At 37.2% G+C, this 12,715-nt stretch overlaps 1 protein-coding gene across 1 annotated transcript; it reads left to right on the forward strand.

The window, feature by feature from the left end:
• The first annotated feature begins 8,953 nt into the window (after nt 1–8,953).
• Nucleotides 8,954–10,952, forward strand: LOC104441723 (beta-carotene hydroxylase 2, chloroplastic). Its single transcript, XM_010054921.3, has 7 exons — nt 8,954–9,360; nt 9,478–9,537; nt 9,663–9,734; nt 9,856–9,990; nt 10,171–10,296; nt 10,402–10,458; nt 10,573–10,952. Exons 1-7 carry the CDS (start codon nt 8,989–8,991, stop codon nt 10,657–10,659), a joined length of 909 nt encoding a protein of 302 aa, XP_010053223.2. The 5' UTR covers nt 8,954–8,988; the 3' UTR covers nt 10,660–10,952.
• The last annotated feature ends 1,763 nt before the right edge of the window (nt 10,953–12,715 follow it).

Consider the following 12,715-nt stretch of genomic DNA (forward strand, 5'->3'; position numbering starts at 1 on the left):
AGCCACTAGGCAAGGGCAATGCAGAGTTGGGTGAGCTCTAAGCAAGGGCCACAAAGCCCTCATCGGCCGCGAGTGAGAGTGTGAGCCCTCACTGTGGCCAACGAGGGTGTTGTGGCCCTCCCTTGCCCTTACTGGGGTCAGTTAGGGTTGCGATGCCCTCAATGACCAAAGCAAGTGCTGCGACACTTGCCTACTACCAGCAAGGGCTTCATGGCTCTCACCTCATTGAACCTTGCTCAATGGCTAGTGGCCTCATTGGTCCTTTATAACAAGAGGGGAAAATAGAAAATAAATCAATAAAAAAATTCAAAAAAAGTAAAAGATTTAAACATTTTTGTGTTAGATCCGTCATGCAAAATTGCCAACATTAACTAGAGCAACATTTCAACGATAATCAGCCAAAACTAGCCAAATGGACTAAAGTAGCAATTCGTTAAAAAGGTTTGAGACTAGTTTAGCAAATCATTAAAAGGTTTACTACTAAATTAATACAATTGAAAGATTTATTCTTGAATTGTTAAGTTATTAAAAGGTTTTAAACTAAATTGGCATAATTAAAAAGTTTGGTATTGAAATAGCCACCATATAACATGTTTAGGACTTTTTTGAAAAATTTTCCAAAAAAACTGAAGACACCTTTAATGAAAGTAGTTAATAGTCTACCATTATCACAATTGACAACTCTTTAAAACTATAAAATTTCTTGAAATTATACAAATAGATATCCAAAAATAAAAGGCGAATGTTATATTTTCTTTTTCTTTTTCTTTTGTATTATCCAATTTTCTATCCGAAGTACCTTATATTAACCTCAGAAAAATTAACTTCTAATTTCCATCCATCGTCTTTGAGCATCAAATTTAAGTCGTTCAACGTGCTCTTTGTTGTAAAATCCAAGATGACACTTGTCCCGGCAGTATCTGGACTTCCAAGTGAAAAGAGTACACATAATCACCTCTCTGAATTACCTGTTGCAAATGCACCTACCATCCACTGACTGCCATGGAGAACATTTTAATAACAGACAGCAGAGCATAATCATGGGAAGATCAATCCACAGGATCTGTTAACGTGGCAATTCGTTAGTGGCCAATAATCTTTAGCCGGGGACCTCAGGAACAAGGATTAGACAATTGAAAAGAAGGTAGGGCAAATCGACATGGATATCTGGTGAAAAGAGGTAGAAAAGGAAGTGAATAAAGAGAAAGTTGAGATGATGATGGTGGGGATCGAATGGAAAGGAGGGCATGACTGGCAAGCAACACTTGAGACCTACATGTAGTCCTCACTTGCTACTTCCTTTTTATGCGCACATTATTCCAAATTCAAGAGCATAGCCCATAAGGGTGCATCAAATCAACTGTCAAGATGGGGGCAAAAGAAAGAAGAAAAAGAAGAGAAATTGCCAACCTTCAATTGGAAATAATGAAGAAGAAGAACATCAGTAATCTCTGGTGTTCTTATCAGGTCCGGTGAGAAGAGAGAATGAAGGCAAACATTGTCTATGTTCTGGAGATTTGGTTGCAAAGATATGTTAAACTGATCCCATGAGTTAATTATTTCAGGGGATTAGTTTTCATTTTAACCATCAACATAGAATTGCTTCCAGGCTGAGCCAAACATGCAAAGTGATTTTTGATTGTATGAATAGGAGACTTGGGTAAATTACTAAAAAAGTACTAAATTTGTTGCATTTATATCAATTCAGTTATAAATCTTTTAATTTAACAAATTCAATCATAAATCTTTTGATAATTTGTCAATTCTGTCCATCTAATTAATTTTAACAAGAAATTGTTAACGTTGATATCAATTGTCCTAAAGTGGCACCGCCAATGTCAACATATAACAATTTTAATAATTTTTTTAAGTTTTTTGAATTTTTTATTACTATTTTCTTTTTCATTGTAGCAAGTGAGGGTTGTCGGCCATAGGCAAGGACTGCCTAGGCCACCGCCAACCACAAGAAAGGGTCATTATATTAGTACTTGAGATATCACATAGGACAATTGGTTTTTACATCAGTAGTTTCTGATTAAAATTGACCTAATAAACTGAATTAACAAATTATCAAAATATTTAAGATTGAATTAGTAATGTACGAACAAAATCATATTATTGGCTCAATAATCTTATTCCTGTACAGCGTCATGAATTTTCACAACCGTGATGCTGATCGAACCCGAAATGAATTGATGAGGAAGTGTCCCGAACGCGCGGATAAAAAGAATCTCGATTGACTTTCGATGATAATTATTACCTAATCTGAAAGAAAGTCACCTGAAATAATAGAAAGTTGCTCCAAAAAATCCCTATTTACCCAGTACGACATCTAAATTGGACTATTCCTAGTCCATCAAGTGGCCGACAAGTGCATTTTAGCCCATGAAGTCTGGCTGAATGTCAGAAAATTTGCAGGTGTGTAGGCCGCGACGTGTCATTTTGTCTTTAGAATGCATCCTATTCCTAGTCTACCGAAGCCCAGCCATTTTATCCGTCCCCCGGGAAAAGAGTAGAGAATCGATCTATGGACTATGCCCATGAAATGAAGAATAATCAAGAAATTAAAGAATTATAGTTGGGCTTGCATGAAGTAGTGCTTGCATGATCATGGAAGTTGCAGAGAATTATACTTGGGCTTTATGTATGGGTTATAATATGATAACATGGACGATTGACGGATCCTAATCACCGGATTTATAGGGAATAATTGCCAATTACCTTTTGCAACGAGTTCTTACATATAATAAGCATGCAATCGACGGGTCCCATTCATCATCAGGTTAAATTTTTATTCGCATGACTGAGAAATGATTGTATGATAGTATTTAATCTACTATTAGAATAACGATTTATTCTTGATTACAAAAAATCAAATAATAAATCATTATAATTTGTTGTAATGCCCACTCTTTCAAGAATTTGTAACTCATAACAAGTCATTATTTTCATGGTTTCCCAAAAACCATTATGCTAGCAAAGTCCATAATTAATCATGTATAGACTTCCTTTTAAATTTGAGAAATGCACCATCTTCTCATAAAGTGGTGTATGTAGGTATGTTAAGGACCAGTAATAAAGAAATTATGATTGAGGTCAATTAACAATGTAAAGAGTAGTATAGCACTATATCGTGGAACGAGTCATGTATACCAGGAATAAGATCTCCATCTTTGTAAGTCTCAATTGAGCGAAAAATTATGCAGAAACTGTCGTTGTTATTGTCACGTGGAGCTCCGCATAAACTCAATCATTTCACTTTAAAATCCACTCGAGGATGATGATGGCCAATTAAATTATTAAATTTGACGTCTGATCGTAAGTAGATGGATTCCAATATGCCTTGGAACTTCAAGGACTTTACGATTATTGAATTACTAAAGACAAGGAAATTGCATAAAATATTAGTGAGTTAGAACAGATGGTTACATAAATGGAGGTTACCCTTGCTTTAATGACTGAAACTGAACATGAACTTTTAATTATTATTCTTTTTTGTAACTGAGGACTCCACCACGGGCCCTCCGTGCCCGGACGGCTCCGAAGGGCCGGGCCCCTATACCTCGGGGGAGACTAGCACAAGACCTCAATACCATGGCCCCCCCACTTACAACGCTAACAACTGCGGGTTTCGAACTCTTGACATGGGCGATGAATGAGAGACTCTCAACCAACACAACTACTCACGATTCGGTATGAACTTTTAATTAATATAACTTGAATGCCTAAAAAAGTAAAAACAACTTATACAATATGTGTGAAATGATTTTACAAACAAAGATGAACATTAAAATACGAATCCAAATCTAAGTTGAAATTCAAATTTTATATCAGGCAATACGTGATCTAATCTTCGTTTTATTGGAGTCAAGATATGATGTTCTGCTGTGGTTTTTTGTGATGTCTTGGACCGTTCATCCTTTCCTTTTTCCTTTTATTCAACCTATATCTTAAGGGTAATTCAATTATACATTATGATCGTCCTCCACAAGTATATCTTACTATATTGACTCGCATATTATAACGATAATTTGTAACTGCTTCACGACTCCTTACTTACTGTTATCCCTTGGTCGATGAATCTTCCATTATCGGTCATTCACTTCTCTATCCATGCTTCGAGGTCAACCGATCGTCGCTACATGCTGTGTGCTTTGCTTTAACTCTGTCCATTGGCAACCCATGGTTTATGGGTTCATTAGGCATTCCATTGGTGGGGTGACGAGCTCATCGACATTTCCATTGATTGGGTCTTATAGCTTAAGTATTTTGTCATGACCTGATTTGGGCCATTAGCTTTTTTACCATTGGGCCCATAGAACACCTTCCAAACAATGAATAATGTACGGGGTCCAATCAGGCTTTCTATTACGCGAACCGGTATATGATGCTTATCCAAATATTGATTATGTCATAAACCTCCACTAAGTTTACTTGAACTTTTCATTATAGAAGTCCACCAGCAAATACGGAGTACTCCATTTCTAATCTCAGGGGATCCGGATGAAATTCTGATGACACGAATTTCATGGTCAAATCTGTGATGTTAATTACCTATTTTACTAGCATTTTATCATGGTAAAATGTGTGAATTAGTAGTTTTATCTTATCTCTCTCATGTTTCCATATTAAAAATAAAATTTATTTTATCCTATGATAACCTTTTAAAAGGATTTCGAATCTTGAAGTAATTTTCTCACTCCATATATACTTACGCAATTTCTTCACATCGTGTTATGAATAATTTCTTTCCATCAGGTGTACATATTTAGGTCGTTTCGCTTTTTATATTTTTTGACAAATGGTGTTGCTGTTTAGATTAATATTATCATTTAACACAATTTCATTAGGCTATTTTGTTGTTTGTATGGATGGGATAAGAACATTGTAAGGTATCTCTACGTCGATGGTCCTCATTTTTCTATTTCGAACAATTAGAAGGGTCCGTTTGTTTTTTCAAAAATAGATGATTTTAAAAGTATTTTATTAAAAATAATCACTTGTATGACTCAAAATAATTAGTTAATGAAAATTATTTTTATTATTGACATCTAAATATTTTTGTGAAGGATGAAAATATTTGTCATCTATTCATTTTAGTAAGTGATTAAAGCAATAATTTATAGAAAAATATTTTTAAAATTTTCATTTTTGTAAAATAAAATTAGTCTTCGATGTGCTTGTGTCCTCTCAGGCCATCTCTTCTGTGTACATGTGTAAACCGAAATTTGTTGCAAACTGCGCTTGTCTATCTTGGGATAGGCTTGAAACTATCTTTTCATTTGTGTTGATGTAGTTTATTGATAGATTAAAATAATAATGTTTGTCATTTAACCATTTCCTCTATGTTTGAAATCATTATGATTTCCAAGAATTTATTCCATCATACTTAGTTTGTTTTCCTCAATCTCTGCTTCGCTGGAATTTATTCGACAATGAGATATCTTTCACAGAAATTCGCTTTTCCATTTTATTAAGAGGAGAGGGATTTTGTGGTGATTTCAAGCAGGAGTTGTATCAATGAAACACAAGGAACAAATAAGCTTCAACGGAATTTAATATGAAACCTGATGACGTAAAAAGCTTTGCCGGAATTTAATTGATGACAAAGTGCGATAACAAAAAGATACAACGCCATAGTTTAGTTGACAATGAAGATCTGAAAACTACAATTAAGATGCATGCCAAAATTTAATTGATGACGAGATATCTAAAACATTGACTAAAGTACGAAAATTGAAAGATAATAGGTTTTTTTGTTGATTGATCAAGGGCTTACAAAGAGTACAATGTGGCTATTTCAAACTTAAAATTGATGGTTACAAACGATTAAAAAATTTAAACAAATAAATAACTTCATAATTTATTACAATAAGTTATATTATCCATAAGAAGCTACTTCATCTAAAAGAGCTTAAAATATCTGAAAATATCACTATTGGGTAGTTACATGTCAATGTCGATGACTTCGTTCCAAAGATCGATAACTTTCTTAGTGGCCGATGCTCTTCAACATGGCAACTCTTGTCTAAAAGAGCTTACCTATCCAAAAATATATAGATAATTGATGTTTGTTATCGATAATTTCATTGATCATTGATGCTCTTAGTTATCGATGCTTTTCAACACTTATCTAAAAGGGCTAGCCATGCCTTGTAGGATAATCGATGTTTATGTTCGTGATTTCCAGCCAAAATCGGTAGGTTGAACTCAATTGATAAAATATGAAAAAGTTTAGGATTTAATTGAAAAAATTAAAATATTTAGAACTAAATTGATAAAAATGCAATAAATTTAAGACTTTTTGGGCAATTTTCCTAGAATAGAAGATTTGTCAAATTTCCATTAACGAATAATAACGATCAAATCCATTTTTAGGAGAGCTATACCTCAAAAGGACTACTTTTTTCTTCTTCTTTTTTGTCGGTCTTATTATACTCCTACTTTAACTTTCACTCTCAAATTTTTGTTATTTTTCATTATAGGGCATGAGAATCGAAACTTACATTTGAAACTAAATCGTCATCATCCCAATCTCCTGAGAATGTCTTTTCTTTTCCATGGGAGAAGGGTGACCACTAGAGGTAAATCTCAATGGTTTCAAAAGGACTTTTGAGTGGTGTTTTTACTTAATAGAAAAAGTAATAAATTTGTGGGACTTAAGTCGATAACAAATTTCCAATAAATAAAAAAATGTAACAAATTCATTCTACTTAAAAGTAATGTAGTATCTTGGTGTTGGCCCATTTTGGTTAGTGAACTTTCCCTCGTTCAATCATTGATTAAATATGCTCTCTCCTTTCGCCATTTTAAAAGCATGTCAAGAATGACACTTTAACTGAAGTTCAAATCTACTATCAAATCTACTCGAGTGAAACCCGCTGACTTGTTCAAAGTAGACCTGTCTCTCGCAAAAGTACTCAATTGATGATCATCTAGAGGTAGTTCTTTATCAATGAATTACATGTAAAAACTCGCTCCATTAGATGCGAAACTTTTGAGATGCTGCAAAAATCATTAAGAGATTACAAGATTCATTAGTACATCAAACCCCAATTGAATCGTTCACGTTCCACACATTAATTGTGCTTCAATTCATATTGTACAATCAAACTGAACACGTGCCTTCAATATGTTTTCTCTGATTTCACCAAAGATTTCTTCAAAGAGTACTAACTTGGAGTTCTACCTAACAATATTTTTAATCTGTTAGATTGAACCGAGTCATAGTATAAGCTTCATGTAACAATCAGAAGAGTCACGAGAGTGCAACATTTTCAAAATCAAGCTTCTTTTTTATCGGTACAAAAGAGATTGACAATTTTACAGTAACTTTCTTCATGACACGGGGTATCCATCCATGCGCAGATGCCTCCAAAGACGCATTAATAGATATAACTAGGGGTGATCGGGTTCAGGGTGGGTAGGGTCTAGACCTAGACCTTGTACCCGACCATATTATAACTAGTTTTTCTTTTCTAGATCCTATACCCGACTTTATTTGTATTAGATCCTGTACCCGACCCATCATGTTTTTCCAATCCGGTTCTAGGGTCAACCCTATTTCTACTAGAACCTGTTTTGCAATTTCCCGATATCCTATATGACTTCGAATTTTATATTAATACGCGAGAAAATAATATAATTCTCCTAATTTGTATTGAAACATTAAGCACTTATAATAAATAAATACATGAACTTTTTGACTAAATGAATATTTAAGGAACCACAGGCTAATTATAATAAATAAAATCGTAAGGCAAAGAATTAGCAACAAACATGGGTCTAATATTAGTCTTATTCCCACAACTACTACATGAAGCTACTCATTTATGCAAACATAACCCCTCCTACAAAAGAGAAATTAGACGAGCCAATTCATATGATACAAAAGAATTTGGTGGTGACGAATACCATCCGTCCATCGGATGGTGCGAGAGGGAGCCGATGAGGGAGGAAAGCAAGTGAGGAAGAGGAATGTCCTCCCGTGCGTGTTTGAGAGAGCCAAGAGGAAAAATGTTGTGTGATTACGGGAGTAAGAATAGAAATCGGGGGAAAAAAGGGTTTTTGACCTCTACTTCCAAAACTGGTCCGGGAACCGATTCCAAAACCGGTTCGGGAACCAGTCTTTGGGTGAATAATCACTCAGAACTTGTTCCGAGACCGGTTTAAACCGGTTCCAAATTTTGAGAACCGATTCCCGGACCGATTTCAATGGGAACCAGTTCCCGACCCTGTTTTCTAGGTGGGCCAGTCCGGGAACCGGGTATACCCAATCTGGTTGTACACCCCTAGATATAACTAAACAAAACGAAGTTGCTAATAAAAGGAGTTGTTTCGTCTATTAACCAGAAAGGAAAGCCGGTGCTTTTGAACGAAGGACAAGCGAAACAACTCCTTTTATTAGCAACAACTTGCTAATAAAAGGAGTTGTTTCATCTATTAACCAGAATGGTATCGTCTATAATTTTCCTTCCCTTTGCTTCCGCTGCGATCGTCATATAGATCTATCTCGAGTACGATCACTGCATCCTAATCTTTGCACTGGTCAATGCATGTAGGATCCTTAAGTTCATCGATGTCAAAAAAGATAAAAGAAAGTTAAATTTGGATGAGGGGATATGATGTTCTCTAATTAAGCCCTCGAGATTGATATTCATGAACTTATAGGTGAAGGAAAATTATAGACGACGATACCTTCTCGAGGAAGCGAATTCAACATATAATATATAAATAAGAACATGACGCCAAGGGGAGAGCACGTGAGAAAGGCTTAGGAAAATATGTTGGAAAAAACTCGGAATGTGTCTGAATACATCTCACTTCTGTTGGTTATACAATCCTTCCGCAAACCAAGTTCCAAGACCCAACTCATACCTATCTCTCTGTCTCTCTCTCTCTCGCGGATATATATATCTTGGTCTCAATTTTCAGTTGAACATAGAATCATTCATTGAAGCTCTTGTCTGAATTTTGAGCTCTGAGTCAATGGCTATTGGAATTTCACCGTCCACTTCGTCCTCCACCACCAACATAGCTTCCCTTTCTGGTCGAAGACCTTTCCCCTCTCTAAAGCCCAATCAGACCCGAATAGTCCCTTTCTCTCTCGCGATTCACCTGCGAAGACATGACCGCTCTGCCGAATACAAGAACCCGAGACTCTGCATGGTGATGAACACAGAAACAGAGCAAGCGCCTGCTGAGAACGAGAACCGTGTGATCATCCCGCGCGTCACCGAGAAGCTCGCCAGGAAACGGCTCGAAAGGCACACGTACCTCGTTGCGGCGATCATGTCGAGCCTCGGGATAAGCTCGATGGCGGCCCTGTCCGTTTATTACCGGTTCTCATGGCAAATGGAGGTGATCATAAATAAAGTTCCATGATCCCAAGCAAATATGATACTCTGTTATGTTTATGTAATTATTTCTTCAAAAGGAGGTTCTGAATCATAGTATGCCTTTTCTTTTTCCGCACAGGGTGGGGAGTTTCCAACTCTGGAAATGTTTGGGACTTTCGCTCTCTCTGTGGGGGCCGCGGTAAGTAGTTGAAAGCTTGACGTTGTTTTTCTGTTGATGCAATTACTCTTCTCTCTACATCAGGTGGTAAAATACGTTTGTCATTTTGCCGCAACCAAAATTCATTTTGTTAAAAAAAAATTCAGGTTGGTATGGAGTTTTGGGCAAGATGGGCTCATAGAGAACTTTGGCACGCCTCTCTGTGGCACATGCACGAGGTGGGTCGCTTTGGCCATGAGAATATGCAAAGCAGAGTACTCTGTTTTTCTTCTGTCTTGAACTTGACATTCATCATGGAGGTCACCCATTTTGTTCTCTCTCTTTTGTTCCGTTTGGCAGTCTCACCATCGACCGAGAGACGGCCCTTTCGAGCTCAACGACGTTTTCGTGATCATCAACGCCATTCCCGCGATAGCTCTGCTCTCTTACGGATTCTTGAACAGGGGTTTGCTTCCGGGACTCTGTTTTGGTGCGGTAAGCCTCCCCATGTCACCTCCCATGTCACTTTCCCGTGTCCCCTTCCAAGAACTTCCCATTCGACCATCCGACACGTTTACACCGGCTTTGCATAATTTTAATCTGATTTATTTCGAATGATAAAAGTTGCTTTTCCTTTTTCTTTGGGGTTGGTTAAAATGGACTTTGAATTTGCAGGGTCTAGGGATTACAACGTTCGGGATGGCCTACATGTTCGTGCACGATGGATTAGTGCATCGGCGGTTCCCGGTAGGGCCAATTGCGAACGTGCCCTACTTGAGAAAAGTTGCTGCCGCTCACCAAGTAAATTTTCATTGAATTTTCAGAAAATCAAATTCTTCTGTTACCTTAATGAATCGTCGGATGATTTGCTTTATTTTTTCTTCTGCTTTTCGATTGTGTCGATAGCTTCATCACTCGGATAAGTTCGAAGGGGTGCCGTATGGACTGTTCTTGGGACCGAAGGTAGGCCTGAGTTTCTTGCTTTGCTTGCTGGAGATGCAAATCGAGCGAATGAAGTAATTCCAAAGTGCAAAGGATCAAAGAAGATATGATTTTGTTTCCCTCTTGTTTGGGCAGGAACTAGAAGAGGTGGGAGGCAAGGAAGAGTTGGAAAAGGAGATCAAGAAGCGGATCAAGATGTCCAAGGCTTCAAATAGATCATAGGATCCATTCATTGTAATTATGTCCATCAAAGAGAAAGTTAAAAAGAAAAGCACAAAAGAATTTATGCTTTATTTAATGATTTTGGGAGCGAGAAGGTCATTTTTCTCCGTCAATTTCTTAGTGGGTGCACCCAACTTTCTTGTGGCGGATCCAGATAGAAATTTCTTTATAGAATATAGGTGCATGTGCATGATGCGTGTTCATTTTACGTGTCAATTTGGCTAACGTGCCTCTTTTGAAAAAATTGAGAAAAAGACAGAAATAAGAGAGACAGATACAGAGAACTAATTTGCTTTTGGCTCTTGCAATTGGTCAACTACTGCTGGTCATTTATTTTGCATAATTTAATCTCCCTATGTTAACCCTGCCTACAGGAGAAAAGACTTGATGTCTCTTCCACATAAGTTAATTTATAATAAAGGAAAGGAATAGCAAGACTTTATTGAAGCCGATATATACGCTACTTGCTTTGTCCAAATTAATACCAAACTAAAAGTTTGTCAACCACTTTGGTAAATTCGATTTTATTGTATAAAAAAAAGAAGCCTTGTTGACAAGTTCTTTAACGACACTAGCTAAGATTAGTAAAAATGGTAAAAGCACGCATCAGAGCGTTTTTAAAATTGGAAAAGCATGTATCTCAAGACGGTAAAATTCTTCTAATAGAATTGGATACAAGTTCAAGGCGCTATTAATGACTCTTGACAAGTGTGTTGGGTGTACTTTTTCAACATTTTCTAATTTAAAAATCTTTTTCAAAGCATGACTGTCCGGGGATTTCTTGCATTTACATTCATCTTGAGCGAAAGAGAAACCGACACGTGCTTGAGATTTGGGTCTCTCAATAACCCTCGAGGGAGTCATTTTTCTTAAGATTATATAAAATAAATTAAAATGAGTTCAGTACTTTTCTAATGAGATTAAGTAATTGACGTTTGATTTGAATTTCAAAGTATATTAATACGTAATACTTCATTGGATTCTTAGAAAATAGCGCGTGCAGCATTTCAAAGGAGTAAAGCGACCTCTCCAAAATACCTACCAATAACGAAAGAGGACCGAACGAGGAGTAAAAGAGGTCAATCAAGATTTTCTAATCGATCATAATTTGGTCCGACCTTGGGGGGATTCTCAGCTCACTAATCTTTGACCTTTGACTCCTGCTATGAATAGATGATTACGCTTTGATGAACCGACTCGATGCTGATCATTAGCTTCGGAAACCTTTAATTATTGACCGATTTCCAGAAATATCGAAGACCTAAATCATCCATCAGCCATTAGCGGTTCAACGCGTCGCCAAGGAAGGCCCCGCAAATCCGACCCCGCCAGCATCTCAAAACGATTAGGCTAAACGAGCTGAATCGACCCCGTCTCGAAGCGTGCCACGATGCATGAATCTGCAAATTCATAATTCATGGGAAGATGATGGACCCCTTTCGGCGTCTTGCTCAAAAGCGCCATGCTGAACAGATGTCGCGTGCGTGCGTTGGGGTCAGATTAGTTTTATGAATCGTCTGATCTTGGATTCAAACCAGTAGTGATTGATGAAAAGAATTAAGAGCGCATGGAACCACTGGCGTTACGTGTTTTCGCCACGAATGAATGAATGTGATCTGGAGGGAAATCGGAGAAGAACACGTAGCCAACGGAGGAGGGGGGTGGGCCTGGTTGTGGCGAGAGCTTAGGAGCGTAAGAGCGTTCGTCAATGGGCAACCAAGAAAAGGATTAATAAAAAACACATGCCGACTTGCATTATATGCGAACGTGGGGTGGCTGCTAATGACACGATTATTCCTAATCCTATTGGATTATTCAAATGCTTCTTTATTCTCTATTTGATCGATGGGTTTTATTCAGAGTTAAAGTGACTTTGCTGAGGTTGATCATATGTATACACTCGCACGTACTATATTTCTGCTCATTTGCCGTGCTTTGAACGAGAGGGAAGATTGATTCATAACTGCTTCGATTTAGACATAATACGGCGGTATTGATCAAGATAATTGATGATTTGTTTGGCAAAAATAGTCCACGATACGATACCAACATCTCC

The sequence above is a fragment of the Eucalyptus grandis genome, chromosome 4 (assembly GCF_016545825.1).
Source record: "Eucalyptus grandis isolate ANBG69807.140 chromosome 4, ASM1654582v1, whole genome shotgun sequence".
NCBI lineage: Eukaryota > Viridiplantae > Streptophyta > Magnoliopsida > Myrtales > Myrtaceae > Eucalyptus > Eucalyptus grandis.